This window comes from Anopheles moucheti, chromosome 3 (assembly GCF_943734755.1).
Source record: "Anopheles moucheti chromosome 3, idAnoMoucSN_F20_07, whole genome shotgun sequence".
NCBI classification, from domain to species: Eukaryota; Metazoa; Arthropoda; class Insecta; order Diptera; family Culicidae; genus Anopheles; species Anopheles moucheti.
Genome location: NC_069141.1, coordinates 72,960,023 through 72,985,511, shown reverse-complemented (window position 1 = coordinate 72,985,511; position 25,489 = coordinate 72,960,023). Strand labels below are relative to the sequence as shown.

General features: G+C 45.7%; 3 protein-coding genes across 3 annotated transcripts; all 3 read left to right on the top strand.

Moving 5' to 3' along the window:
* The first annotated feature begins 160 nt into the window (after positions 1-160).
* LOC128302325 (uncharacterized) lies at positions 161-18,441 on the top strand. The gene is made up of 7 exons (XM_053039120.1): positions 161-185; positions 335-770; positions 945-1,199; positions 1,444-1,573; positions 8,684-9,290; positions 9,541-9,782; positions 17,478-18,441. The coding sequence occupies exons 1-7, from the start codon at positions 161-163 to the stop codon at positions 17,586-17,588; spliced, it is 1,806 nt and encodes a 601-aa protein (XP_052895080.1). The 3' UTR covers positions 17,589-18,441.
* A 296-nt stretch (positions 18,442-18,737) lies between these two features.
* Positions 18,738-21,711, top strand: LOC128304807 (phenoloxidase 8-like). The gene is made up of 6 exons (XM_053042045.1): positions 18,738-19,681; positions 19,757-19,858; positions 20,381-20,674; positions 20,732-21,065; positions 21,131-21,371; positions 21,450-21,711. The coding sequence occupies exons 1-6, from the start codon at positions 18,800-18,802 to the stop codon at positions 21,649-21,651; spliced, it is 2,055 nt and encodes a 684-aa protein (XP_052898005.1). The 5' UTR covers positions 18,738-18,799; the 3' UTR covers positions 21,652-21,711.
* Positions 21,712-22,073: 362 nt separating this feature from the next.
* Positions 22,074-24,563, top strand: LOC128304808 (phenoloxidase 8-like). Its single transcript, XM_053042046.1, has 6 exons — positions 22,074-22,955; positions 23,040-23,141; positions 23,202-23,495; positions 23,561-23,894; positions 23,962-24,202; positions 24,277-24,563. The coding sequence occupies exons 1-6, from the start codon at positions 22,074-22,076 to the stop codon at positions 24,476-24,478; spliced, it is 2,055 nt and encodes a 684-aa protein (XP_052898006.1). The 3' UTR covers positions 24,479-24,563.
* Positions 24,564-25,489: the final 926 nt, after the last annotated feature.

Below are 25,489 nucleotides of genomic sequence, written 5' to 3'. Positions count from 1 at the left end.
CGGAAACCTACCCCAACCGTGGCGCGTTTAGCATAAGCACAAAGGACGAGCGACAGAGAACGATTACGCGTGGCAGAACGAGCACGCTGAGAAGATAAACCGTCCCGTAGCCTTTTTCGTGTGTGTGTGTGTGTGTGTGATTGGGTGTGCAGGAGTCTGCATGAAGGCGAAAGGACAGCGCGCCTGTACGGTACGGTAGTGTAGACACGGTGCACGAAAATCAAGCACGTACCAGAGCAAGAAGCAAAGGGCCACCGTTGCCAGAAAGGTGATTTATCTGTTGTAAAATGTGCCAATAAAACGCCATTTTCCCGTTCCCCGTACCTCCCGTAAGTGATGCAGTGCAGGGCGAGCGTATCGAGCCGATATTCACTGATTCCGCACGCCACCGCCAAGCGGATGATGTTGTACGGTAGTGGTGGTGGTACCGGAGGCGGTGTTGGTGGTTCAGCAGCACACCGCTGTCAGCAGTCAGCGCCACCGGGGATGCTGGGGAAGGCGGCGGGCGAAGGGTTTAATGTGGATTCCGGGTTCGAAACGTCTGACTTCGATTTTACCGACTTTGCCGAGGAGATGCTGCCGACGCGCGATTTCATTCAACCGTTTTCGCTCGACCAGGACGGTCTCGTCGGTGATGGTCGAGGCATTCCGTTTCGAACCGGCGCGGCCGACAGACGTTGCTCCGGGCTGAGCGCACGCAGAATGTCCGACTGTCCGCGACGTATGCTGAACCTGCTGCATGGCGCCAAACATCGTCGGAAGAGTCGCATGTAAGTAGTTACGCATCTTTTTATGTACTGTTTTCTTGTTTTGCTCCCTCGATTTGCATAATTTTTTTTGTTGAAAGCGTTTTAGTTGCTGTCGTGTGCGTTAAGATTCTACCGTGTTGCTTTGATTCGGTTCGGTCCCGGAGTAATGCTTTACCCGTTCACTTCCATTCGCAGATCGTTTGATTTTTCCAACGATCTACATCAGGCGGAAAAGTCGGTGCAAACGTCCCCCATCAAGCACCCGAACAAGAACTGGCGGTTCGAGGATGCCCGGAAGGCGATACTGGTCGAGATGGAAGCGGTCGGGCAGCTGCGGAAGCCACACGTGCTGCTGCTACGCTTCCCGGACCCTCATCTCAGCAAGGAAATCGTCCAAGGCTTCTCGGCCAGCATCGAGAATGTGATTTTCCATCGGCCAGCAACACCAAGGTCAGTGGTGTGTGTGTGTGTATTTCTGTGTTGTGCCGTGTCTACTGTATCCCCATACAAAGGTAGATCCTTGACGCTTACAAGTGAAAACCGCCCGAGGCCTACCGCATAACGGGGCTGCTTATCTGAGACCCCTCCCTTCCCGCTCGTTTGATGATGTGTTGCTCCACATTTAACCGCTTTATTTTGTTGTCCTTTCCGTGTGTTCCCATTTCTTTTTTCAACCATGCCGCTTCGTGGACAGGTACTGTGTGGTGCATTTGAAGCCGGAAGCGGACGTGGACAGCGTCATGAAGCACATCGCACGGATCCCGTTCGGTGCGGGAAAAATCATGGTCGAACGGAAGACACGCAACGCCGATCAGAAGCCCGTGGTGAGTAAAACGCTGGTGGCAAATGTGTTCTAACGTTTTTGCTTCGCCAATGTGCACGGCCGTGCCGCCACTGTAAATAGAAATTTGTGCTGTTTTAGAAATCTGTTTTCCCTTCCCCGTAATGTCGTATCCACAACAAAAAAAAATGCTGGGGAGAGAGCGACGAAATTTACGACGTGTTTGCCTACAATCAGGATCACGATAACGTATCGTGGCGCCTCCCTGCAAGGCACAATCATCAGCTACCGTTTACCGTGCTCTGTGCGGCAGTGCCATAAACCTCACAAGTACTGCCGAGTCCATTAAGTGTGATGAAATATAATCGAGCACTTCTTCACCATTTTTCCTTGCTGAACAACCGTTAACGTTAGTTCCCGCCCGGGACAACGTTCGAGTGTGTTGTCTTTTTAGAGCTTTCGAACGAGGATTGTTTTTTTTCTTTTTTCTCCTCTTCGGAAGGGAAAACAGTGTGATGTTTATCACGTACCAGACCCGTGTGAGATAATTCCCCCCTGTTCTGCACGCCATGCTCGTGTCTCTACAGTGTTCTACAATGGTTTTTTGATTTCCAGTCAAGGGTCTGGTTCTTGCCATGAGTGTACATTATTGCCCCGAGGCTTATGTCGTGGGTAATTTTATTCAACTCTGCCACACATTATGCTTCTTTTGGTGTGGAAAGTGATTTGCATTAAAGTTCAAATTAGCAATCATTCATACTTATAGTCAACTGTTGGTGGCCGTGGTTTAAAAGAATGTAAGTTCCTTCAACCATACGTCGGCGAGGTGGATCGAGATGGTCCAACACATCGAACAGCGGGAATCGAAACTCCTCTGAACTGAGGACCCCCCCCCAATGGCGAACGATGATCCCGATTATATGACAAAAAATCTTAACTGAACCAAGCATGATCTAGTTGTAGTAGACGCTCCCCCTCACTGGATCGTGTCAAGGGCTTTAATCGACCGTTCTAAATTGAGCACGTATCAATTCCAGCGCTTAGGCCTGGAAACAAGATAGCTAGGAAGTTGTAAAATATGTAGAACATACAATGCACAACTTAAACATTCATTATATTAGCTACATTTTATAAAGGTATAAATCACCTTCATTAGAGAGTATAAGAATAGTATTTTGTTTTACTGGGGATATCCCTAAATGCAGTAGAAAGTCTTCCGAATGTTATGACCTCCATAGTGTTGAGTAAATCTGATTCAGATTCATGAATCCGAAAGGACCTTAGAACTTAGAACTTAGGCCTTAGAATGAATCTGAATCTCTAGTTCTGGCCATCAGTAACCACAAATGGTTGTAAGAAGAGGCTAAATCCGCCACTCCTCTGTGGTTTCATGAAGCTTTTCAAAGTCGACTCTTCAGGAGGACTCCTCAGTAAGGATTCATATATAATCTTCTAAAGATCTATTTGAGGAATAAGACTTATAAGAAGTTCTTTCATAAAACAAGGAGCACATCAACCGAGAGTCGTCATCTACAACCTCCGGGGTATTAGGAAAAGCACCAGACCTTCAATTAAGATACAATTGGGATTGCTAGCCTTATTACTAAAATGAGGAGTAGAGTAAGTCTTTTGGTAAAGTCGGGAGCTTCACAACAAGTTCGTTCTGAGTTAAAATCTCTTGTAGCCTGTGGTTGCTATACACAGGTCTCACTGTCCGACAATAGCTAAGTCAGATTACAATAACCCAAGCATCCAATACAGGACAGGTAATGTCATTTATAGCAGTAATTTATCAGTTTTAACGTCCTACTACAGATCTCTCTTGAAGTCGTCCGGATTGAAGTCCGGATGAGATTTTGGTCCAGTCCGTTTGTGTGGAAACCTTGCCGCCCGGTACCTACTAGAGTCATATCTGCTCAAAATACAAGAACTTTCAACCAGATGAGATACGATCCACAACCTTCACTGTAGTAGAGCTAACACCTATCCTAATATTGAAGTGCACTCGCTGCTTCTAATATCTTAAAAACGTTCATAACGCAACTCCACAACGACCACTCCACGCGTACACACAGCCTCGGAAGTGATTGTATTTCTAACCCGCTACTGTACAAATAGTGTTCCGGTGAAACTTTTCCTCCAAAGTTTTCCGGCATACATTCATCAAGCAGGAGCCATAAACAATTGGTGTGTGTGTTTGTGGAGATCCCGGTTGGTTCCGTACTTTCCGTTAAGGGGGGAAAAGCCGAAAAACCTTGTACACAATGCTCACCGCAACCGTACGGGTGTGTTTAGCTTTTCAGCCTCCCGGGCTGCACGGGGATGCTGTTTTGCCGTCCACGTCCACGGCACTGGTATTGACTGGTTGCCTTGGGCACATGTGTGCGAGCAGGGCTGCAAACAGGGACACGCTTCCAAGTAGTGCCGCATGGGGACGCACGGGTATCACGGTACATGCGCCAATATGCGGTTATACGCCAGCCTCATCCATAACGGATGGGACGGTAAACAGTCCAGGGCGTCATATATAATTCTGGCCAGCAGCCATTCGCCGCTTCCCTCCGGGGTGTGTGTGTGTGCAAGCAGCTGCGGTTGCACTTTTTGCACCGAACCCCCGGGGGGAAACTTTTCCTTCGCGCTTGCAGTTTAGCCCTGGTGCCGTCGGACGAACACCGGTTGGATAAAACCCCAAACGTACGTCGGGGTACGCATTGTCACAGCATTAGCCACCCAAGAGGGATGCTTCCGCATGGTTATGGGTTGTTTGAGTGTTCTAGAAAAAGGTTCGGGGGTTGGTTAAAGCCTCACCCATTAGGGCATCTCCATCATTATCCAGCGGGACCCATCACTCATCCAATCGGTGATCGGTCCAAATTGTTGGCATGCCCTTGTCATCGGGCCCCTGTCAATCGGATGTTGTACGAGCCATTGAAGCAATAAAACGAACAGCGAGCACAAGATTGCTTGGGCAAAATATTGCCAACACAGGCAAGCTCGTCACCATGGGCTCTGGGTCTGGTATTGTCCCACTGTGTGTGTGACCTAATTCGTTTAGCTTTGTGAGCCTTATTAATTTTTATGAGCATAAATGATTTCGATGCATTAAACATATGGTAACCAATTTAGCTCCAAAATCTCCCCAATGCAGTACCGCGAACGGATGCTGTGTGGACTGTGTGTCCCGTGCATGAAGTCAGTACGGATGAGGCACCGCAAAAGCGGACGCAAAGCCCGTAGAATTGCTTTATCGATTCGGCTTATGCAGAACCGTTGTTGTAATGCTGCCAGAGACCGTCATCCGGAGCAGCAGCAGTAGCAGCAGCAGCAGCAACATCAGGAACCGTATCGAGTTGCTGCGGACCATTGTTGTTAACGCCTCGGCAGGTTCGGTGAAAAGTTTCACTTCACGACGGAATTAAAAGTTTCACTTGCAAAAAGTGGCTAAAGTGGTGTGTCCTTCCGTTCGTGAAGAACGGGCACGAGGAAAAGGAAAGGAAAGAAGGGAGGAAAATAGCTCTTAGAAAAAAAAATAGTGGCCATAAGCGGCAAAACTTTCATCCAACGTTCAAGTTCTTGCAAATGAACTTTTTGGGCCCCCTCCGTCGTTGTGCGGAGTAATATTGGATTGGTACGGTATGGGAAGTATGTGTGTGTGTATTTTATGTAAATTTATGTGTTCTGGTGACCATCGCTATGTATATGCTAGTGTACTGTGAGATATGGTTTAAGATAGAACTTCATTTACAAATTGATCTGTTTCGTAATGCACTGTTGTGTCACTGAGCGTGGAGTTTGGTGGAAATGGTCCACCCGAAAAAAAAGCGTACCACGTGCCTTTTGGATAACTTCAGCTAGCTCGATCGACCCTACGGTCAGACATGTGTAGCCTTATCCCTTTCATCAACTCGTACAACACATTTGGTGTGTGCGAAACCCCCCTTTTGCGATGCCAATTTCCACTGTCAATCGTCAATTTCTCTCTCCGTTTCGCTAAACTGCCATCGACAGCATTGCCAATCCAGCAGCATTTGCGATGCGAAGCTTATCCGAAAGTATTGATCCAGTAAACTGCTGCAGTTCATTCAATTGACCTCGTTTACACGAATAATCAAATGAAAGGAAAGGCAGGGGAAGAAGAGACGAAGCACCTGAGCATTGCCAGAACTTCCAGCATCCAGTGAGCTCCGATCCGAGGATTACCTGGCAGGAGTGGGAAACTTAAATCCGTAGCCCAGTTCCAAAGGCACCGATATGCAAATTTTGATGCATACATGTGCGCGACTGCGAAATGCAAATCGAACCACCCAAAACCCCCTTCCCCATCGATGCACATCCAGAACACTAACGCCAATACCTAGTGCATATGGCAGTGTAATCCCGGTGGACTACTTTTCGGTGGTAGGTGTAAACGAATCGGTTTGATTTATGATACCGTTTAATTAATAGTGACCGTTCGGGGGGTTGGTTACCATTTCAACAATGTGTACCCCCCACCTCCACGCCGACACGGTAATATGAGAATGTGTAACAGTGTGTCACCAACTGGCAAAGTTGCCAACCATCGGTTTCGAGTGGTGGCACAGTTTGGCAAACAGTTTTTGCTGGGCTGCTGCTGCTCTCCTGCCAAGGTTAGCCGAAATGTCCTTTAATCTACAGCAGTTTGGCAATGGCTAGAGAAAGCAGTTCAGGACAGAAAGCCGGGAAGGAAGGCTTGGTCACTTGTTTTGAGGTTCTGCTTCTCGCTCTCTCTCTTTTTCTCACTCGTGCGGAATTACATCAGTTTCTAATGGTAGTGTTGGGTAAAGTCCAATATTTTCTGCTGTCGGATCAATCTGACTCCGAATCAACTTCAGTTTTCTACAAAAAGAGATCTAGTCCTCTGGTGTTTGTTGACTTTGTTGATAGGATTTTCGATCGGGGACTGTCTTGTAGAACTCGCACTGCCACTAAATACAGCATAAATACTAAATACGACAAGAAATTCGATGAAACTTATGGAATATTCCTCTAAATCCCTATCGACAATTACTCTAAAAACCCAGAAAAACGGTGGACTGCAAAAATCTCCAAGTAATCTGAAGGAAATAGCAAAGATCAGCTCGGAATTGCAAATAGAAATCTATTAGGAACCACCAGAAAGTCTCCAAAATTTGGTATTTGAAAGGGTTTAATTAAAATTATTTTAAAACTCGTTGGATAGCAATGTAAAAGTCGATGAAAAAATGCTGCACAATAATTGGAAAACTATTCTTTCTCTTTCTCGTTGGCCTGCTCATGATGGAGCACGTCGTCGTGACATGGCCCGGTCAATAATTATTCTCCAGGGAGCTCGATCTCTGACTGTAGTCCTGAGTCGTCCATGGAGAATCCCGATTTCCGAGAGGTTTTGTTTCACCTGATCAAGCCAACGAGCTCGCTGCGACCTCCTGCGGCTCGTGCATGAGTCCGGCATGAGTCCTAACATGCTCGAGCCATCGTATCATGTCGGCCTTCCGTCAGGATGTCCATGTTCATGGATGTTCATCGTAAAGCTAAGCAAGCTCGTGGTTTATCCTTCTCCATGCACGAACACGCCGCCAAAAATGGTCCGGAGCTCCGCTCTGATGGTCCAAAACTCGTGTCCATAGAGAACCATGTGTCCATAGAGCAATGAGCGATATATCTCACATTTCGTACAGACCGGAAGACTTTCGGATCTCAGCAGATGGTGATTCCCCTGCACAATGCGTCATCGAATTTTGCTGGTGATGGTAACAGAATTCCTCTACTACCTCAAGGTTGTCGCCGTCGACTGATACGCTGCCGTCCAAATGGAAAACTATTACAAAAACCTATAGAAAACTGGTAACAAGTTTAACCGGAAGGTTTGGCTCCGCAATAATCCGGAGCTAAATCAGGAGTTGACTCCGGAGTTTGATCTTTCGGAGTTTCGGAGTAAAAAAATGAAGTTCGCCCTAGAGTTAAATCTGAAGTTGTCTCTGGCCTTCGGAGTTCGGCGTTCATGAATCCACTCCAGAATTTCCCATCACTAGCTTTCATTCGCTGCTGTCCGGCTTGTGTCGAGTGCATGGACAGCATGGCAAGTGTTCAAAAATTCCAAACGTTTAGAAACCGTTGGTTGCTGTCTCTTGCACGGTGGCGGAGGACTCCTAGCAAAGAGGGGGGGGATTAGTTGTTTTGTGTTTTTTCATTCCGTTTCGTTTCGTTTGTTTTTCTCTGGATAATTTAACCCGCGCCAAGCGGTGAAAACTGTCCAATCACCCACGTGGATAGTTTGGTGTTTCTTTATTTTGTTTTTTTTTTTTTGTTATATTTGCTTGCTGTTAGCCACTCCGTGATATCGTCCGTCCGGATATGCTCGATTTTGGCCGCCAAAATGGGTTGCATAAACAAAAAAAACACAGGCAACTGAGGGGAGGCCGGAACGACTTAAGCGGGTGCACCGACAGCACCAAGTTGTTATCATACACTCACTGACTCTGATTCTGTCTCTGATGTCAGAGCGTTAAATTATTTGGCAAGCGTCCAAAACCCCCTGAAGCCCTCCTCCCTTCCTCCCTCCCCCACCACAAGCCGTTATCTTGCCATGTCCTGTTGGCATTCTTGCTTCCGGTGCCTTACGGAAAACGGACGTTCGAACGTCGAATGTGGAGCTTTTTTCCCATGTGCTGCTGCTGCTGCTGCTTGTATATGTGGAGCTTTGCTGGAGCATTGTTGTTGCTGACTGTGTTTACATTTCGTGTGTGTGCGAGTGTGTGTTTGCAAGCCGTTTTTATCCTTTCAACAGTAATCTTTGCATTTTGAGGCTTGAAAGGGCTAAACAATGGTGAGCTAAGCCCTGGGAGTGGGACCATCCTTTCGGTCGCTTCGGTTTGGCAAAGCAACTGCACCACACGCACACGAGCCTCATCATAACGCAATCAGCGAGCGGTTTATGTAAATTTGCGTTTCGAACGTGTGCGCAAGGTTCTCGACGGTCCTCCGTGTCTCGCACCATTCGTACGCAGCGCTTTCTTTTTTATTGCTGTTATCGTTCCCACCGGTGATACGGATTACTGTAGCATTCTTTCGTTTTTTACCGTGTGTGTGTGTGGTTTTTTTTTGCATTTCCATTTGCTTACCTCTTGTTTTTTTCCCCTTTCCCCCACACCAGGTACAGCCGGAGGACATCGATCCGTACACGCTGTTCATTGGCAACCTGCCCAACGTGGTGACGGTACAGACGGTGAAGCAAATGTTTCCCGCTGCGAAACGCATCGATATCGGTCACGCTCAGCGCATCAAGCACACCCGGTACGCCTTCATACGGTTCACGAACGTGGAGGAAGCGATCCAGGCGTTCAAAGCCAATCACAACAAGGTCATTGACGGGAAAAACATCATCATACGGTTCCGGCGCCACAACGCACCGATCGCGCTGCCCGAGGACACGACCACACCGAAAACGCCCAAGCGCCAAAAACCGGGCCAACAGCAGCAACAGCAGCAGCAGCAGCAGCAGCTGGTCGTGTCGGTGGAGCAGCGACCCCGGCGCCTCACCCTCGTACCGACCGGTGCGGCCCCGGGCCACTCCGGTACGCTCAGCACGATCAAGACGGAGATACTGGACGAGGACGAACCGGATGGGCCACCGGTCGGGAAAACCGTGAAGCGGTACGAAGGGGCCGGCGGTCCGCTGTGTGTCATCAAGTCCGAACCCGACGACACGGACATCGAGGACAGCCTGGAGGAGGAGGAGGACGTTGACAACATACGGGACTGTAAGGATGCTCCTATCTCTGCACCCCGATCTAACGATAAAAAAGGGACAACGCTTGTCCCTTTGTAGCGCGCAGGCACAAAAAAAAAACCCGACCCAAATTCGAAATTCGGCGCGGGGTTTTGGTTGTGCGCCATAATTATTGAACCGTGTTTTTGAACAATTTTTTATTTAATGAACTGTTTTTTTTGCTTCTTTCTTTCGCTTTGGCCCGCAAAAAACCCCTTTCCGGTTCCGGAAATGTCGCCCAGTTTTGGAGGAGCAGGAAGAGGCGGAAGGGTTGAATTTGGACGAAATCAATCCGGACGAAAACTACTGCGAAGATGACGATACGGACATCGACAGCTTCGGCAAGAACTACTGGACGCTCGAGCAGCTGCGCAGGAATGGGGCGGCGGCAGCAGCAGCGGCCGGCGATAATGGATCCGGCTCGGTGAAGAACGAGGAACAGGACCTGGAATCGGCCACCAAAACGACCTCCACCATGCTGATTGTGAGTGTTTGCCGATACCGAGCCGGTTGTGCTGTTTGTATTTGCTTTGCCTCTCGCTCCATTTCGGTTGCAGCGCATCAGGGCAAGTCGGGCAAGTGCATCATTAGAATGCTTGGGGTTTTGTTATTGGTGTCCCTCCCTCGCTCCTTTCGGAGCGCATCCAATGCAGGGCACTATCAATACATATTTATTTACGGTTGCATTTAATGTGTTTAATCGATAAACAAAACACCCAAAGCTTGGGAATTTACCAACTGCGTGTTGGCAAATCTTTCGGACATTCGGTGTGGTAAATGGGACGCTTCCCCAAGCATTGGGTGCACTGCATACATTACGACTGACACATTTGCGTACGGCTCCCCACCCTAAACCCCCAGCATGGCCAGGATTTGAAACGGAATGGCATCGATGCGAAATTTACGCTCCCAAGTTCAATAGGTCACGCGCACACGTGTACGGCAATTGCCGGGAAGGCATTGCCGTGTTGCGGCAAGTATGATTTGTACGCTTTGCACTGCTCGGCCAAAGTGCGAACGGGCAAGATATGGGTGGAGATTTACAAAACAACCGTCGCATAACACGGTCAACTATTTTCGTTTCTGCGCCATGGTTTACTCGTCACACTTCAAACTTTTAGATGCTATAAGAGAAGTTCTCTTGCTTGAGAGCAACTCTGTTTTGGTCACGTTCTTGAACGGTCCTTCTTTCTTGGTCCTGCTGTTTTGCTGTTTTGGACACTTTTTTCCCCCCAGCGAAAGATTTCGCTTTCCGCAGGGCTAAATAAAAGTTGCGCAATCAGTGAACCGTTAAATTACATTTCTGTGCGTCGACTGGCACAGAGTTGTTTTGTAACGATTGTTTAAATTGTTGGGCAGAGAGTGTAGAAAAAAACAACAACGCAACAGTAGTGTAGCGTTAGAGGGAGGACATTAAGAGGGCAAACGGATGTAAAATTTTCGTTTTTTTCAGCCCGCTAAATGACAGTTAACTTGTCCTTTTATTCCTTTCAGTGCTAGGGAGTTTGAGCAAGGGCATGCATCACAACGAATCTGGTTGCTAAAAATGAATTAATTCTCCACATTGGTTTGATACTGATCGTATACTTTGAGAGTTTAAAGAACGAGTTTTGAGGGGAAAATATTGAAATTGCGACATATTTTTTGTTGTGTGGGCAGCGGCGGATTAAACGGTAGGCGGAGTAGGCGGTCGCCTAGGGCCTCGCCGTGTTGGGGGCCCCAAACAACTTGTGCCGATTGTGCGATTTTTCGAAATTTAGCAGCAGAGTTAATTTATAGCACAAAATCTAATTAAAAAGGTAAACAATTGATCGAAAATATCCTTGGTTATATAAAACATTTGTTTCTATTTGATTAGCTACATCGGCCCGGTTACACGGCTACGCAAGAGAAGTATGCAGTGTACTCAAACTCGTTCTTCTTTATCGGCACGACATCTTCAGGATGTTTAAGCCTGCCATTTCTATTTTTTTGACTTTATTTACCCGTAGGATAGTCAGTGCTGCGTACGGAGGTTTGGTGGTCCTGATGAAATTTTTCCGTAGTTCTGTCTTGTGCAGACCGGGTGCGCTACCAATACACCTTCTGGCAGCCCCGTGAACCCTTATATGCCCTTTTACTTCAACCTATTCATGTATTCTATTTCTTGAACGGGGTTTTTTCATCTGTTCGTAAATGATCCTACCGTTAGATGCTAGAATAGAAACCATGCTTATTTTCACTTCCGCAATATTCGCAAGCTATTGCCATTGCGATACTCGTGGTGTGGTATTGTTTTCTCTCCCCCATTGAACCGTGAAAATGTCCAGCCTACGTGTTTCGGAACAGTATTGTGGTGAAGTATTGTGTTTAGTATTTCGATCGTCACAATTTGTGCAAGTTTGCAAGCCGGTAATGATGTTATAACCGACACAATGTGTCAGTGTACTACGACATATGCATTGTCATAGAATATGAATAAAATCAAATTGCAATCATTAGAACTCTCTTTTCCGTTTGATATTTGGTACCTCATGGTTCTTGGAATACCATTTCTGTTTTTCTTGATTATTACTTAATCGAAGCTGGATTGTAGGTCCAGCTTATGTCCACCCATCCCAAACTGTCCAAATACTTCATCATATCCCCGTGTAGAATACTGTTCAAACTACATTGTTGTAATCTCGGTAACATTTGACTAAAACATGGTTGGCGATATCGTGCGTGCTGAAAGCGGTCTCGTTTTTTGCATTGAAAACTCAGTTTGTTTGAGAAAAATTTGTGAGAGCTTTGTGGTGTTGTAAACCTATAATTTGCTACTGACTATCAAATTGTGCCTGAAGAACACATAGTGTGTTTCATACTGATGTAAATGTGCAAGTGTAAATGTAACGAAATGATCGCAAGTATCTTCACAATGACCGAAGAGATCGGCCCAATAATTCTAGGATTTCTTGACGCACGGACAACTGACCTAAACTTGGAGCATCAAACTTAATACGCGAAAATCAATCGAACGATCGAAATTCACATTAATATGTGCAGGGCCACGAGAGTTGATAAAATGCTGACAAATTTGTCCAATGTCCAAATCAACTGGTCAACTGTGAAAACCACTATACCGTAGCCGTGCACACAATTGTTTTGCAGATTTTCGATACTAGGAGAGCATGTTTTTCCAGAGGTGACATCTGCAGCTTGGGACAAATTTGCCCATCACAATTGCTATTGCATACTATCAAACACGTGAGAACGATCGCTAATAAGTAATATCAATAAAACGGAAAGGATCCTTCATCTCGCTCAAACTTTCCGTCGGCTGGTACGAAATTCTATACAAAACCAGCTGTTTTCCGATACCAGGGAAGCATCCACTAAAGAGGTAGAACCTTGTACAGCAATTTTGCTCGAAAACCGCCAAAGGTATGCAATATTTAAACACTAACTTTCCCGTTGATCGTGAAAAATTTCTTCAAAAACTACCAGTTTTCGAATGTATAGTACCAGGAGAGCATGCACGGAAGAGGTAGCTCCTGGTACTGCGCCGTAAAGTATGCAATGTTTATACACGAACTTTGCAACCAATTTTCCGCCGTAAGGTATGCAATGTTTATACACTAACTTTGCAACCAAATTTCCGCCGTAAGGTATGCAATGTTTATACAATAACTTTCCATACAAACCAGCTGTTTTCAGATTTCCGATACCCGGAGAGCATGTTTTTCAAGAGGTAACACCTGGTACCAGCAGAGCAAGATGGCGCCCAACAATTCATGAAAAGTTTCATGAAATTATTTCATGAAATATTTCATGAAATATTTCATGAAAATTTCATGAAAATTTCATGAAAAATTCATGAAATATTTCATGAAATATTTCATGAAACATTTCATGAAATATTTCATGAATGAAATTTTCATGAATGATATTTTTATGAATGAAAATTTCATTCTTAAAAATTTTATTCATAAAAATTTCATTCATAAAAATGTCATTCATAAAAATTTCATTCATAAAAATTTCATTCATAAAAATTTCATTCATGAAAATGTCATTCATAAAAATTTCATTCATGAAAATTTCATTCATAAAAATTTCATTCATAAAAATTTCATTCATAAAAATTTCATTCATAAAAATTTCATTCATGAAAATTTCATTCATAAAAATTTCATTCATAAAAATTTCATTCATAAAAATTTCATTCATAAAAATTTCATTCATGAAAATTTCATTCATAAAAATTTCATTCATAAAAATTTCATTCATGAAAATTTCATTCATAAAAATTTCATTCATAAAAATTTCATTCATAAAAATTTCATTCATAAAAATTTCATTCATGAAAATTTCATTCATACAAATTTCATTCATAAAAATTTCATTCATGAAAATTTCATTCATGAAAATTTCATTCATAAAAATTTCATTCATAAAAATTTCATTCATAAAAATTTCATTCATAAAATTTTCATTCATAAAAATTTCATTCATAAAATTTTCATTCATGAAAATTTCATTCATAAAAATTTCATTCATTAAAATTTCATTCATAAAAATTTCATTCATAAAAATTTCATTCATGAAAATTTCATTTATGAAAATTTCATTCATAAAATTTTCATTCATGAAAATTTCATTCATGAAAATTTCATTCATGAAAGTTTCATTCATAAAAATTTCATTCATGAAAATTTCATTCATGAAAATTTCATTCATAAAATTTTCATTCCTGAAAATTTCATTCATGAAAATTTCATTCATGAAATATTTCATGAAATGTTTCATGAAATATTTCATGAAATATTTCATGAAATAATTTCATGAAACTTTTCATGAATTGTTGGGCGCCATCTTGCTCTGCTGGTACCAGGTGTTACCTCTTGAAAAACATGCTCTCCTGGTATCGGAAATCTGAAAACAGCTGGTTTGTATGGAAAGTTAGTGTATAAACATTGCATACCTTACGGCGCATTGCATTGCAAGTTGATTGCATACCTTTAGGCGGGCAAAATTACCAGGAGCTACCTCTTCCGTGCATGCTCTCCTGGTACTATACATTCGAAAACTGGTGGTTTTCGAAGAAATTTTTCACGACCAACGGGAAAGTTATTGTTTAAACATTGCATACCTTTAGGCGGTTTTCGAGCAAAATTACTGTACAAGGTGCTACCTCTTCCGTTTAAGCTTTCCTGGTATCGGGAATCTGAAAACAGCGGGTTTTGTATGGAATTTCGTACCAGCCCATGGAAAGTTTGAGCGAAATGAAGGATGCTCTCGGTTTCATCCATCTTCCTTAAACTAGTGAACGCTCTCACGGGTTTGATAGTATGCAATGCAATATTGATGGGCAAATTTATTCCACGCTGCAGGTTATTTCACCTGCAGCGCAAATTTATTCCACCTCGTGAAAAACATGCTTTCCTGGTGTCGGAAATCTGAAAACAATTGTGTGCGCGGCTACGCTATAGTGGTTTTCACAGTTGACCAGCTGATTTGGCCAATGGACAAATTTGTCAGCATTTTGTCAACTCTCGTGGCTCTGCACCTAATGGATTAAAGAATGCTATAAAACATGATCAATTGTTGAAAAAGTTTAGTAAGTAGAAGCTCACCGCAGAAATCAACCGTTAATTTTTGTTCATTGCCTAAAACATCGACGTTAGCGAATGATCATGGAGGTAGTCTTTCAACACTAAAACTTGACCTAGCATTTTAGTTTTCAAATTTAGCATAACACAAATTATTATTGTTATATAATATTTGCGTTGTTTGTTTAAAGGGATACACAATGTTAAACAATCCACTAAATAATAAATAAACAAAAAAAATCGAAATTCACAACTTAGTAACTCGCTCATTCTGTATTGCAAAACGTATGACGGGTGACTACCCTTCACAATGCATCAGAGAATGAGCGATCTCCCGCCAGGATATGCAATATATACGCGGCATACTTACGTGGAGTAATTTGATTGGATGAATTTTCCTCTGCATTCGGCTCCATCTGGGCATCATCCTCATTGATGACGGCACCACTATTTGTGTCTGTCCCCGTGCTCGATGGTCTCGGCTGTCTTCCTCGGCGACGTATCTTAAACATACCATGAGTCCAACCGGCTTCACCCCGTGGAAACAGGATCGGGTACTGTAGTGGACGCATCATCTGGTTGGTTTCATACACTGGCCTTAAGGATGCTGTAACACATCACAAACACGATGTTGCAGCACAATCTCCCGTGTATATTCCGTGCTACCGATGATATCATCCCAAACACACATGACCCATCTCACCTGCAGTCGGTGTGTTGTTCCGGCACTGGTCAATACCTGGTATACGTGAAAGGAGGCAAAGGCGCAGCTCATCGCGAACAGACATGCGTTCATACGTATGACTGAACATCCATGTTAGTGGATTGCGTATGATAAATACTCGCTGCAGGACAGACAATATCGATTAAGTCCACCACCAAATGCTGGTGCTTGAGTGTTTTGTTAAGTTAAGTTAAGATCGAAGAAGTAAAACTGAGTGTTGCATGGCAAATATCCCGGAAGCACAGCGAGCGAACCAATTCGATGGCAAAGTGTTCCTTGGATGCTGTAGTTGTAAATTCCACCACGTGCAGCTTCTCGAAGTTGGCGCACCTATGATTGTAGCTACATTTAGAAGAGTACAGGTGCAGTGGTAACTGGTGTTGGTGGTGATTTAGCCGGTTCCGATATTGTATTCGAAGATGGTGATGGCCCTGGCGGTCCATTTGAAGAAGATGATTAGGAACGGTCCAGCGGCGGATCAAACGGTAGGCGGAGTAGGCCCCTTCTCACTGCGCTTTTCGCCTTGTCTCATTTCAAGTCCCCTCAATGTTCCCCTTCCCTCCTGCATCGTTTTTGAAATTAGAGGCCCCAACTATAATTCCGCCCTGGGCCTCCAAGGGGATTGATCCTCCACTGTGTGTGGGCTATATAGGCCCAGCTCGTCGCCTTTGCTTGCTATTATGCTACACCAGTGGATCATACTGTCGATTTTTCTTATGTTAGGGCTTTTTCACATTTATTTAATTAATAATGAAAGCTCTAAATGATTTGGTAAGCCGGAAAGTGCATCTTTTTTTAAGTTTAGTGTTCTAGAAACACTACCAACAAAAAATTCTCCTAAGCCCAACTGTTTAACTATCCTTTTTGATAACAATTCTCGATTCATCTTCTTACAGGGTGTTCCATAAGTTCGAATACACATTTGCACCGTCAAGAACCCGTTTTTTGTATTGATGCTGATGTCAGTTTTAACTACACATATTCGCTTTTAAATGTGCATGCTGTTAACTTTCTATCCGTTGTTGGTCTTCCGGAGGGATCAGCACAAAGAAGTTGAGTCTCTCTGGTTACGAGGGTCAAGAATTAATTTGTTCAGACGAATTTTTTTTTTAGTATCTCCCGGGGTGGACTCCAACATGGAACAACATTCCTGAATCCAATATCAACATCCTACGAATCGAAATTCTTTTTTTATATGATTTGTGATTCAGTCTAGCCAAAAACGGACACTTCCCTTGGACCTGCGAAAGGCTCCTGCGAAATTAAGGGAATTTGGTCCAAGCATGAACGACAAAATAGACAAAACTTGTGGAGACTACAAGCTCTTCCCGGTATAAGAACTCTAGCTTAATTCCTTTCCCCGATATCTAAGATGGATAATAAATTCCAACATTATTGCAATCACATTGGACTGGGTTTCACTGCGTCGGGTCGTTTATTTGATGGCTTAATTACATCCTGCTGTGGATGTCCTTCAAAACCACAACAATGGCCTATCCTGAGTTAGGTCGTCTGCTGCCATTCTTATGACATGATCAATCCACCAGAGGCTGGAGAATAGAGTTCGCTACGAAAATGTCCAGTGTTCTGAAGAGATTGCTTCATTGGTCTTTCTTACAGGGCGAGATATCCTTCTGGGCATTTTTCTCCTGTCGAGGGTTTCGTTAATTTTGGACTCAAACCACATCTCTAAAGTCTATGTTAGATACTATACATGTTCTATACAATCCAAGCTGTGTCTAACAGGGGTTTTTGTGTGACACATTCACAGGAAGTCAAACATTTGTCCATTTGCCATTTTTCCCCCACCAAATAAGATTTAATTTAATGACACTTTTTTGTTGAACCCCCAGAACTAATTGCGTCTCGTTTTTGTCCATTTTAGAAACGCAAGGAGCACAAACCACCGACAACGGTCATCAAAACGAAGCGTCGCGATGATCAGCTTAACGATCTGTTCAGCTGCCTCGAGCCGGACGATGATCTATCGTTATGAGATTCGATGGAGCTGTTCTCGGACTTCATTCAATACGTCACGCTTAACTAGCGAGTCGGAAGTACCGTTCGTCGGATGCCGAAGTTGGCCAATGCGAGAACGTTCGAGTGAAGCTGTCCCGGGGACAGTTCATGCCAAGCGCTTGGAAACGTAAAACCAGAGAAATGACAACAACTATCCCGAAATCTGATGGTGTTGTAGATGAATTTCAATGCATTTATTCTTATTCCGTAGACGGTGGCGATTGATGCTTCTATTATGTGTACGGTTCGCCATTCTGGAGGTTAGGCACATTAGACGGGACCAGCAATGAACCTTCCAGTTCCTATTTGATCCTTTCCGTGCTAGCGAACTAAAGCTGTCCCATTAGGCTAACGACTTAGGCAGGACTTAGTTAACGTGCGTTACATGTGTTTGACGCATGGCTAGCAACATTTTCGTCAGTATTAGTTACCGTTATGCGTTATGCGTTACCACATACAAACTTACTGCAATGCAAAGTATCAGGTTTAAGGATCGCTTGTCGAGGATAGCGCTCGATAAAGCGGTTGTGCTACTTAGCGAAAGTATTATTAACATTAACGTTTTGAACCACACGGAAAGGATCGTCCTTAGTTATGCTTACCGCTTTATCACGCAACAGTTTTTGCGCTTTACTAGCTGAAAAGTCTTTTAAACAAAAGAAACACCAAACACGATTTAGGCAGGCGGACGTATGTAAGAACATTAGGCGGTTAAGTAACGACGCTTGACATAGAGTGGGAGCCAACCGAGTCTTCAGAGGAACAGTATTTCTGTGTTGAACGAGTAGTGTATTGCTTGAAGCAAATATTCAATAAACATATACAACTAGTAACCATAATAATGAAACCATACGGAGCGTATTACACTGTAACGGTTCGGAGCGGTAGCTTTGCGATGGGCGGGTAGCGTATACTTCCTTGATAGATTCGTGAAACGTTCGTATCTAAACGGTGGGGAACTTAACATCCGTAAACAAGATTGCAGATAAACTGGACAACCCTCTAGCGTGTTGTGGCGTTCTAGTCTTCGCCACGAAACCACAGAGATTGATTGTTGCACCATCAAAGATGCGCGCACTATTTTATGCATGTATATAAGGCGGCCACAATTGGTGCAGTGGGTCAGTTAGAGATTGAGGCTAAGCAAGTTGAGGCTAAACACGATCCGTGGTTCGTTGCATTCGTACGATGACTAATAACAATACGCTGTTCCGTGGCTTGATGCAGAAACCGTACGAGCCGACGTTCGTACCGAAGGGCGATGGTAAGCTGTACTACGATCTGCCGGATGCATACCTTACGGACCAATACCGCCCGTACGGACCATCGATACAGAACCGCTTCGGCACAAACGCGGAACAGCGGGTGCCGTTCCCGAACATTACCCCACCGAATCTGTCGTTTGCGGATGTGGTAAGCCGCAGAGGTGTCTTTTCGGTGTTCAATGCCGGCCATCGAAGGGCCGCCGGCCAGCTGATACAACTGTTTCTCGATCAACCCAACCCGACCACGCTGAGCGCAATGGCGGCATACGTGCGTGATCGCGTGAATGCGCCAATGTTTCAGTACGCGCTGGCGATCGCACTTATCCACCGGGACGATACACGGGATGTTGAGATTCCGAGCTTTCTGGAACTGTTCCCGGACCGTTTCGTCGATCCGGCCGTATTTCCGCAGCTGCGCGAGGAAAGCAACCTGCTGGATCGGGGTAGCAGACGCGCCATTGACATCCCGTCCAACTATACCGCGTCGGACCGGGTTGATGAGCAGCGGGTGGCGTACTGGCGGGAAGATATCGGCGTTAGCTTGCACCACTGGCACTGGCATCTGGTGTACCCTTCGACGGGTCCGGAACGGGTTGTGCGGAAGGATCGACGGGGTGAGCTGTTCTACCATATGCATCAGCAGACGATTGCCCGGTACAACATCGAACGATGGGCCAACGGGTTGCCGCGGACACGATCGTTCAGCCAGCTGAGGGAAACCATCCCGGAAGCTTACTTCCCGAAGATTGTGCGAAGTTCCGACGGGAGGGCCTATTCGTGTCGCTATCCGGATCAAGTGATGAAGGTAGGTTACATTACCCAATTCGGAGTTTCGAAAAGTTTGATGATATCGAGAGACGATCTTTTTCTTCAATTTCAGGATGTGAATCGAACTGAGGATGAGTCGACGGTCCGATTGGCAGATATGGACGTCTCCATAAAGCGCATTTTTGAAGCAATCGATAATGGATACGCGCAGGCGGTAAGATTAAGCTTACTGTATGAGAGTTCTAAGTTGTTATCTTCATGATGGATTGTGCGAGTGTGCCACAGTAATTCTTGCTACTTTCTGTGGCTTATCTGAGATCTCTCTCTCTCTCTCTCTCTTCTTGGCGGTAACGACCCTACTGATAAGGCCTGTCATTTCTGGCCTTTTAGAATTATTTTACCCCGTAGCCGGATAGTCAGTCCTTGCTACAAGGGATTGGCCCGGTCCCGTTCGTGTGAAGATGGGTGCCGCTACCATCATGCCATCGGGCCGCCCCAACTCTGTATCTATAACTACCTATATCTACTAGACTACTGAGATCATATCTGACTACTTTTAGCTTTACGGGTAGATGGAGCTAAGACCTACCAGAATTCACCGATAATTGTAGTGCCAAAATGCAGAAGATATCCTCATCTCGATCAGTTGATCTAGACCCCCCGTTGCATTAGATCTAACATCGAAGAAGAGCCCTGACGTACGAAATTCAATGCTTTATATTTTTTGGGAGTTTAGACGAATGGAGAACGCATTCCGCTGGACAACAACAAGGGAATTGATATCCTTGGGGATTTACTGGAGGCAAGCAGCATTTCAATCAACTTCAACTACTACGGCGATTACCACCAGAACGGACACGTCATGTTGGGGTATATACACGATCCGGACAACTCTTATCTGGAGGGCGTCGGTGTTATGGGCGATCTAACGACAACCATGCGCGATCCGCTGTTTTATCGCTGGCATCAGCACATCGACGACATCTTCGTGCGCCACAAGCAACGACTGCCGGCATACACAGACTCTGATGTAAGGATTGTTGTGCTTTTAATATCGCCAAATTCACTAACTTTCGTTGTTTTCCAGCTTTCATTTAACGACATTACGGTGGATTCCTTCGAGGTGCAGCTGAACAAAGCGAACGCACCGAAGAATGTGCTGCTAACATTTTGGCAGCGGTCCCAGTTTGATCTCGGCACGGGGTTAGATTTCGTGCCGGAGGGCAATCTGTTCGTGACGTTCACCCATATCCAACATGCGCCATTCAGCTACCGGATACAGGCGAACAATAACAGCGGTGCTATGCGACGTGGTACCGTTCGACTGTTTCTGGGCCCGAAAGTGAACGAACGCGGGCAGGTGTTGCCGTTCCGTGACCAGCGTCGTCACATGGTGGAGTTGGATAAATTCACCGTTGACTGTAAGTCTTGAGCACGATTGGCCATTTTATTTTGTGCTGGATAGTAAATGATGTCTTTTTTTTAGTGCGTCCCGGACAGAACTCCATCGTCCGACGTTCGGATCAATCGAATTTAACTATCCCGTACGAGCGAACGTTCCGAAACATCGCCGCCTCGAGCCAACCGGGGACGGAGGTGTTCCAGTTTTGCAATTGCGGATGGCCATCCCATATGCTACTGCCGAAAGGATCGGCGGCCGGTCTGGAGTATGATTTTTTCGTAATGATCTCCAACTACAACCAGGACCGGGTGGAAGAGTTTAACGAGTAAGCAGCAACGGAATGTGGTTCATGTGTGCAAATGATGATTCTTAACGCTTCTGTTTCGTTTGTTCCTTCTGCCAGAAACGATAACTGCAACGATGCGCACATGTTTTGCGGTTTGCGTGATCGTCGCTTTCCCGACGCTCGCAGCATGGGCTACCCGTTCGATCGCTTCACACCGAACACCGTCGGAACCTTGCAGGACTTTACGCGCCCGTACAGAAACATGGCTGTGACACCGGTTTCGATTCGCTTCACAAACACCGTAATTGCACGCACTTGAGCCCGTAAGAGTTTGGTGCAGTGAGAATGATAAATAAAGCTTCACCCCTCAATAACCTCACTCGTTACTGTGCCTGGAACTCTGTTTCGTTATCGTTTTGGATGAATGAACATTATCGGAATCGGCAGTGGTTCTTATTATTTGTCCATTCCTTGACTCCCATCCCGAACCGGTCAGTGGCGTAGCGCGCTGACCCAATGTAGGCGAAATGACCGATATCCCTTCTGGCGGTGTATAACCACGATAAAGAGCGTTTGTTTATTTGCGGTGGCCAGTTTATCGTTGCATTTTGGGCAGCGAGCGTTTCGCATATAAACGGACGATGGTGGCCATCGTCACGTTTGTAGTCCAGCTTGCTGCATCAGTGTACAAGTGCTCGCGTACGGTGCTGAAGAGTCGAGTTCGTTTTCAATCGCCACAGCATGGCGGACATTAATACGCGCTTCCGGGGGCTGCTGCAGCGCCCGTACGAGCCAACGTTTGTGCCGAAAAACAATGGCCAACTGTACTACGATGTGCCGGACAGTTACCTTACCGACCATTACCGTCCGTTCGGGGCGGCATTGCAGAACCGGTACGGTACGAACGCGCAAACGCGCATTCCGCTGCCTAACATCACGGCGCCGGATCTGGCGTACGCGGATACGATTAGCCGTCGGGGTGGGTTTTCCGTGTTTCAACCCGGCCACCAGCGCGTCGCCAGCCAGCTGATCGATCTGTTTCTGAACCAAACCAATCCGGACGCGCTCAGCGCCATTGCCGTGTACGCGCGCGACCGTGTGAATGGGCCACTGTTTCAGTACGCGCTCTCGGTGGCGCTGATGCATCGTACGGATACGCGGGACGTCGAGATACCGACGTTTCTGGAGCTGTTTCCCGACCGCTACATCGATCCGGCCGTTTTCCCCCAGCTGCGCGAGGAAGGTACGCTGGTGGATCAGGGCGATCGGCGCGCGATTGAGATCCCGATGAACTTTACCGCCTCGGATCGGGTGGATGAGCAGCGGTTGGCGTACTGGCGGGAGGACATCGGTGTGAACCTGCACCACTGGCACTGGCATCTGGTGTATCCGGCCCGCGGACCGGATCGCATCGTGCGCAAGGATCGCCGCGGCGAGCTGTTCTACTACATGCACCAGCAAACGATGGCCCGCTACAACACGGAGCGTTACGCAAACGGTTTGCCACGTGTGGCCGCGCTTAGGAACTTCCGCGAGGCTATTCCGGAAGGGTACTTTCCTAAGATAACGCGCAGCTCCGATGGACGCTCTTATCCTGCGCGGCATCCCAATGAAACGTTGAGAGTAGGTGTTCCTGTGGTCGAAAGGAACTTGGATCGGATGTTTTATTAAACTTCTCTGGTGTCATTTTTGTACCGCCCAAACCAGGATCTGAACCGGGTTGAAGACGGAGTCATTGTATCGATCGCTGATATGGACCTGTGGACGAAACGAATTATCGAAGCAATTGATAATGGATACGCTCAATCTGTAAGTTGTTTGGCTGTGGGAATTATTGGAACTTGATCACCATTCTTCTTTCTCCAACAGTCGACCGATCAGCGTGTTCCGCTGGACAACGACAACGGAATTGATCTGCTGGGCAACATGGTGGAAGCGAGCGCTCTATCGGTGAACCTGCAGTACTACGGTGATCTGCACAATAATGGGCACAACATTTTGGGCTACATCCACGATCCGGACAACTCGTTCCTGGAAGGTTTCGGTGTGGTCGGTGACAATACGACGGCGATGCGCGATCCGGTGTTCTATCGCTGGCATCAGCACATCGACGACATCTTCGTGCGCCACAAGCAACGACTGCCGGCGTACACCGGGCAAGAGGTAGTGGGCCATTTCTCAGCCACTGTAAAGCATCCGACTTTCAACATCACTCTCCTCACTTCCAGCTCTCCTTTAACGATGTGGCGGTGGACAATTTCGAGATTCAGCTCAACAAAACGAACGCACCGATGAACATTCTGCTCACCTTCTGGCAGCGATCGCAGGTGAATCTTGGCACCGGGCTAGACTTTGGTCCCGAGGGCAACCTGTTCGCCACGTTCACGCACATCCAGCACGCACCGTTCAGCTACCGGATTCGGGTGAACAACCGTGCCGGTGGTACCAGGCGCGGCACGGTCCGTATCTTCTTCGGTCCGAAAACGAACGAACGCAGCCAAACGCTACCGTTCCGTGACCAGCGCCGTCTGATGGTGGAGTTGGACAAGTTCACCGTTACCCGTACGTTGTCTGGAGCGGAGGTCGCTATTAGACGATATGCTTACAGCCATTTTGTGTCCTCTTTCAGTTAATGCGGGCGCCAACACGATCGTGCGACGTTCGGATCAATCCAGCGTGACTATTCCGTACGAGCGAACGTTCCGGAATGTGGCCGCCTCTTCGCTGACACGCAACGAAGCGTTCCAGTTCTGCAACTGTGGCTGGCCGAACCATATGCTGCTGCCGAAAGGATCACCCGAAGGGTTGGAGTATGACTTTTTCGTCATGGTGTCGGATTACACGCAGGATCGTGTGGAGGATTTCGATGAGTAAGTTTTGCGACAGCAAAATATTTCCAGCCAGGAATGGTTGAATTTAAAATTGGTTGCTTCGCCCCGCACAGGAACGTTAACTGCAACGATGCCCACTCGTTCTGTGGGTTGCGAGATCGACGCTATCCGGATGCGCGCAGCATGGGCTATCCGTTCGATCGGTTCACCGCTGGGTCGGTTGGAAGTTTGCTCGATTTCACCAAACCATACGTCAACATGTTCGTCACACCGGTGAAGATACGCTTCACAAATACGGTTATAGCACGTTCTTAAATTATGGTGCTGCATGATGATATATGACCCTGTACGATGCTTTGTGTGTTTGAAATTTTAATAAACGGACCTCCATAATTATGAGCAAAAATCCATATGAGATTACTTATTTACTCGTGCACACGTGGATTGAGTGTAAATGTCGTGGGAATAAAGGTAGTTAGATATAGGTAGTAAGTTAATATGATATAAATATGTCATATAAATCAACGTTGTCTTCCGTTTCATATTCTGCTGATTTCGTCTAAAGCTAGTTTTTTTTTTTAATTATTTAATATATCACTTTTATAATTTTCTCTTCAAGTTTATTTATATATCCTCAACAAAGTGTAATATGCCTTCTCTGGGTTTAGAAATAAACCTTAGCTCCATTTCCATTCCACTTGATTTAAAAGTCGAATGAGTTTCATGTTGCATGTTCTCGAATCACTCCTCGTTAAGCCTCGATAGCGAAGCTATCTGATGGTGTACAACTTCAAAACTGAACTCTTAACTAACCGCAAAACTAACTTTAACACTGCCGGTCAGTTAATTCTCATGCATCCAAACGTCGGGGGTTGTAGGCACGATAAGCGAGCGATAGTTTTCAAGGTCAGCTGTTGTGTGGTTGAATGGTGGTTTAGGGCATGCTCAACCGGAGAGAATGAACTTTCCCTTTATCACTATCACACACGCCTAACTTATCAATGGACCATGCCGTTTTAACGATCGTGAGCATATCGCATGTTGTGTAGTAAGTACTGGTGCATGATTAGAGTATATTGTTAGACTGTGTTGATGATTACTTGGTGTGTTTGATTATTATAATGATAGAATTAAAACGAGAGGTAAATAAACTCTTATCTAAGGCATAGGGATTAGGCCGATTGCTGATGTATCCAGCAGACAGATTGCTGTGTATCCATCAGTGGTTCTAATTGCTCTATTAGTTCTTTGTTGTAGAGTGCAACTCCCTCTAGACCAGGGGTCTCCAAACTTTTCAGTCCACGGGCCGCATTGGTTGAAACTACC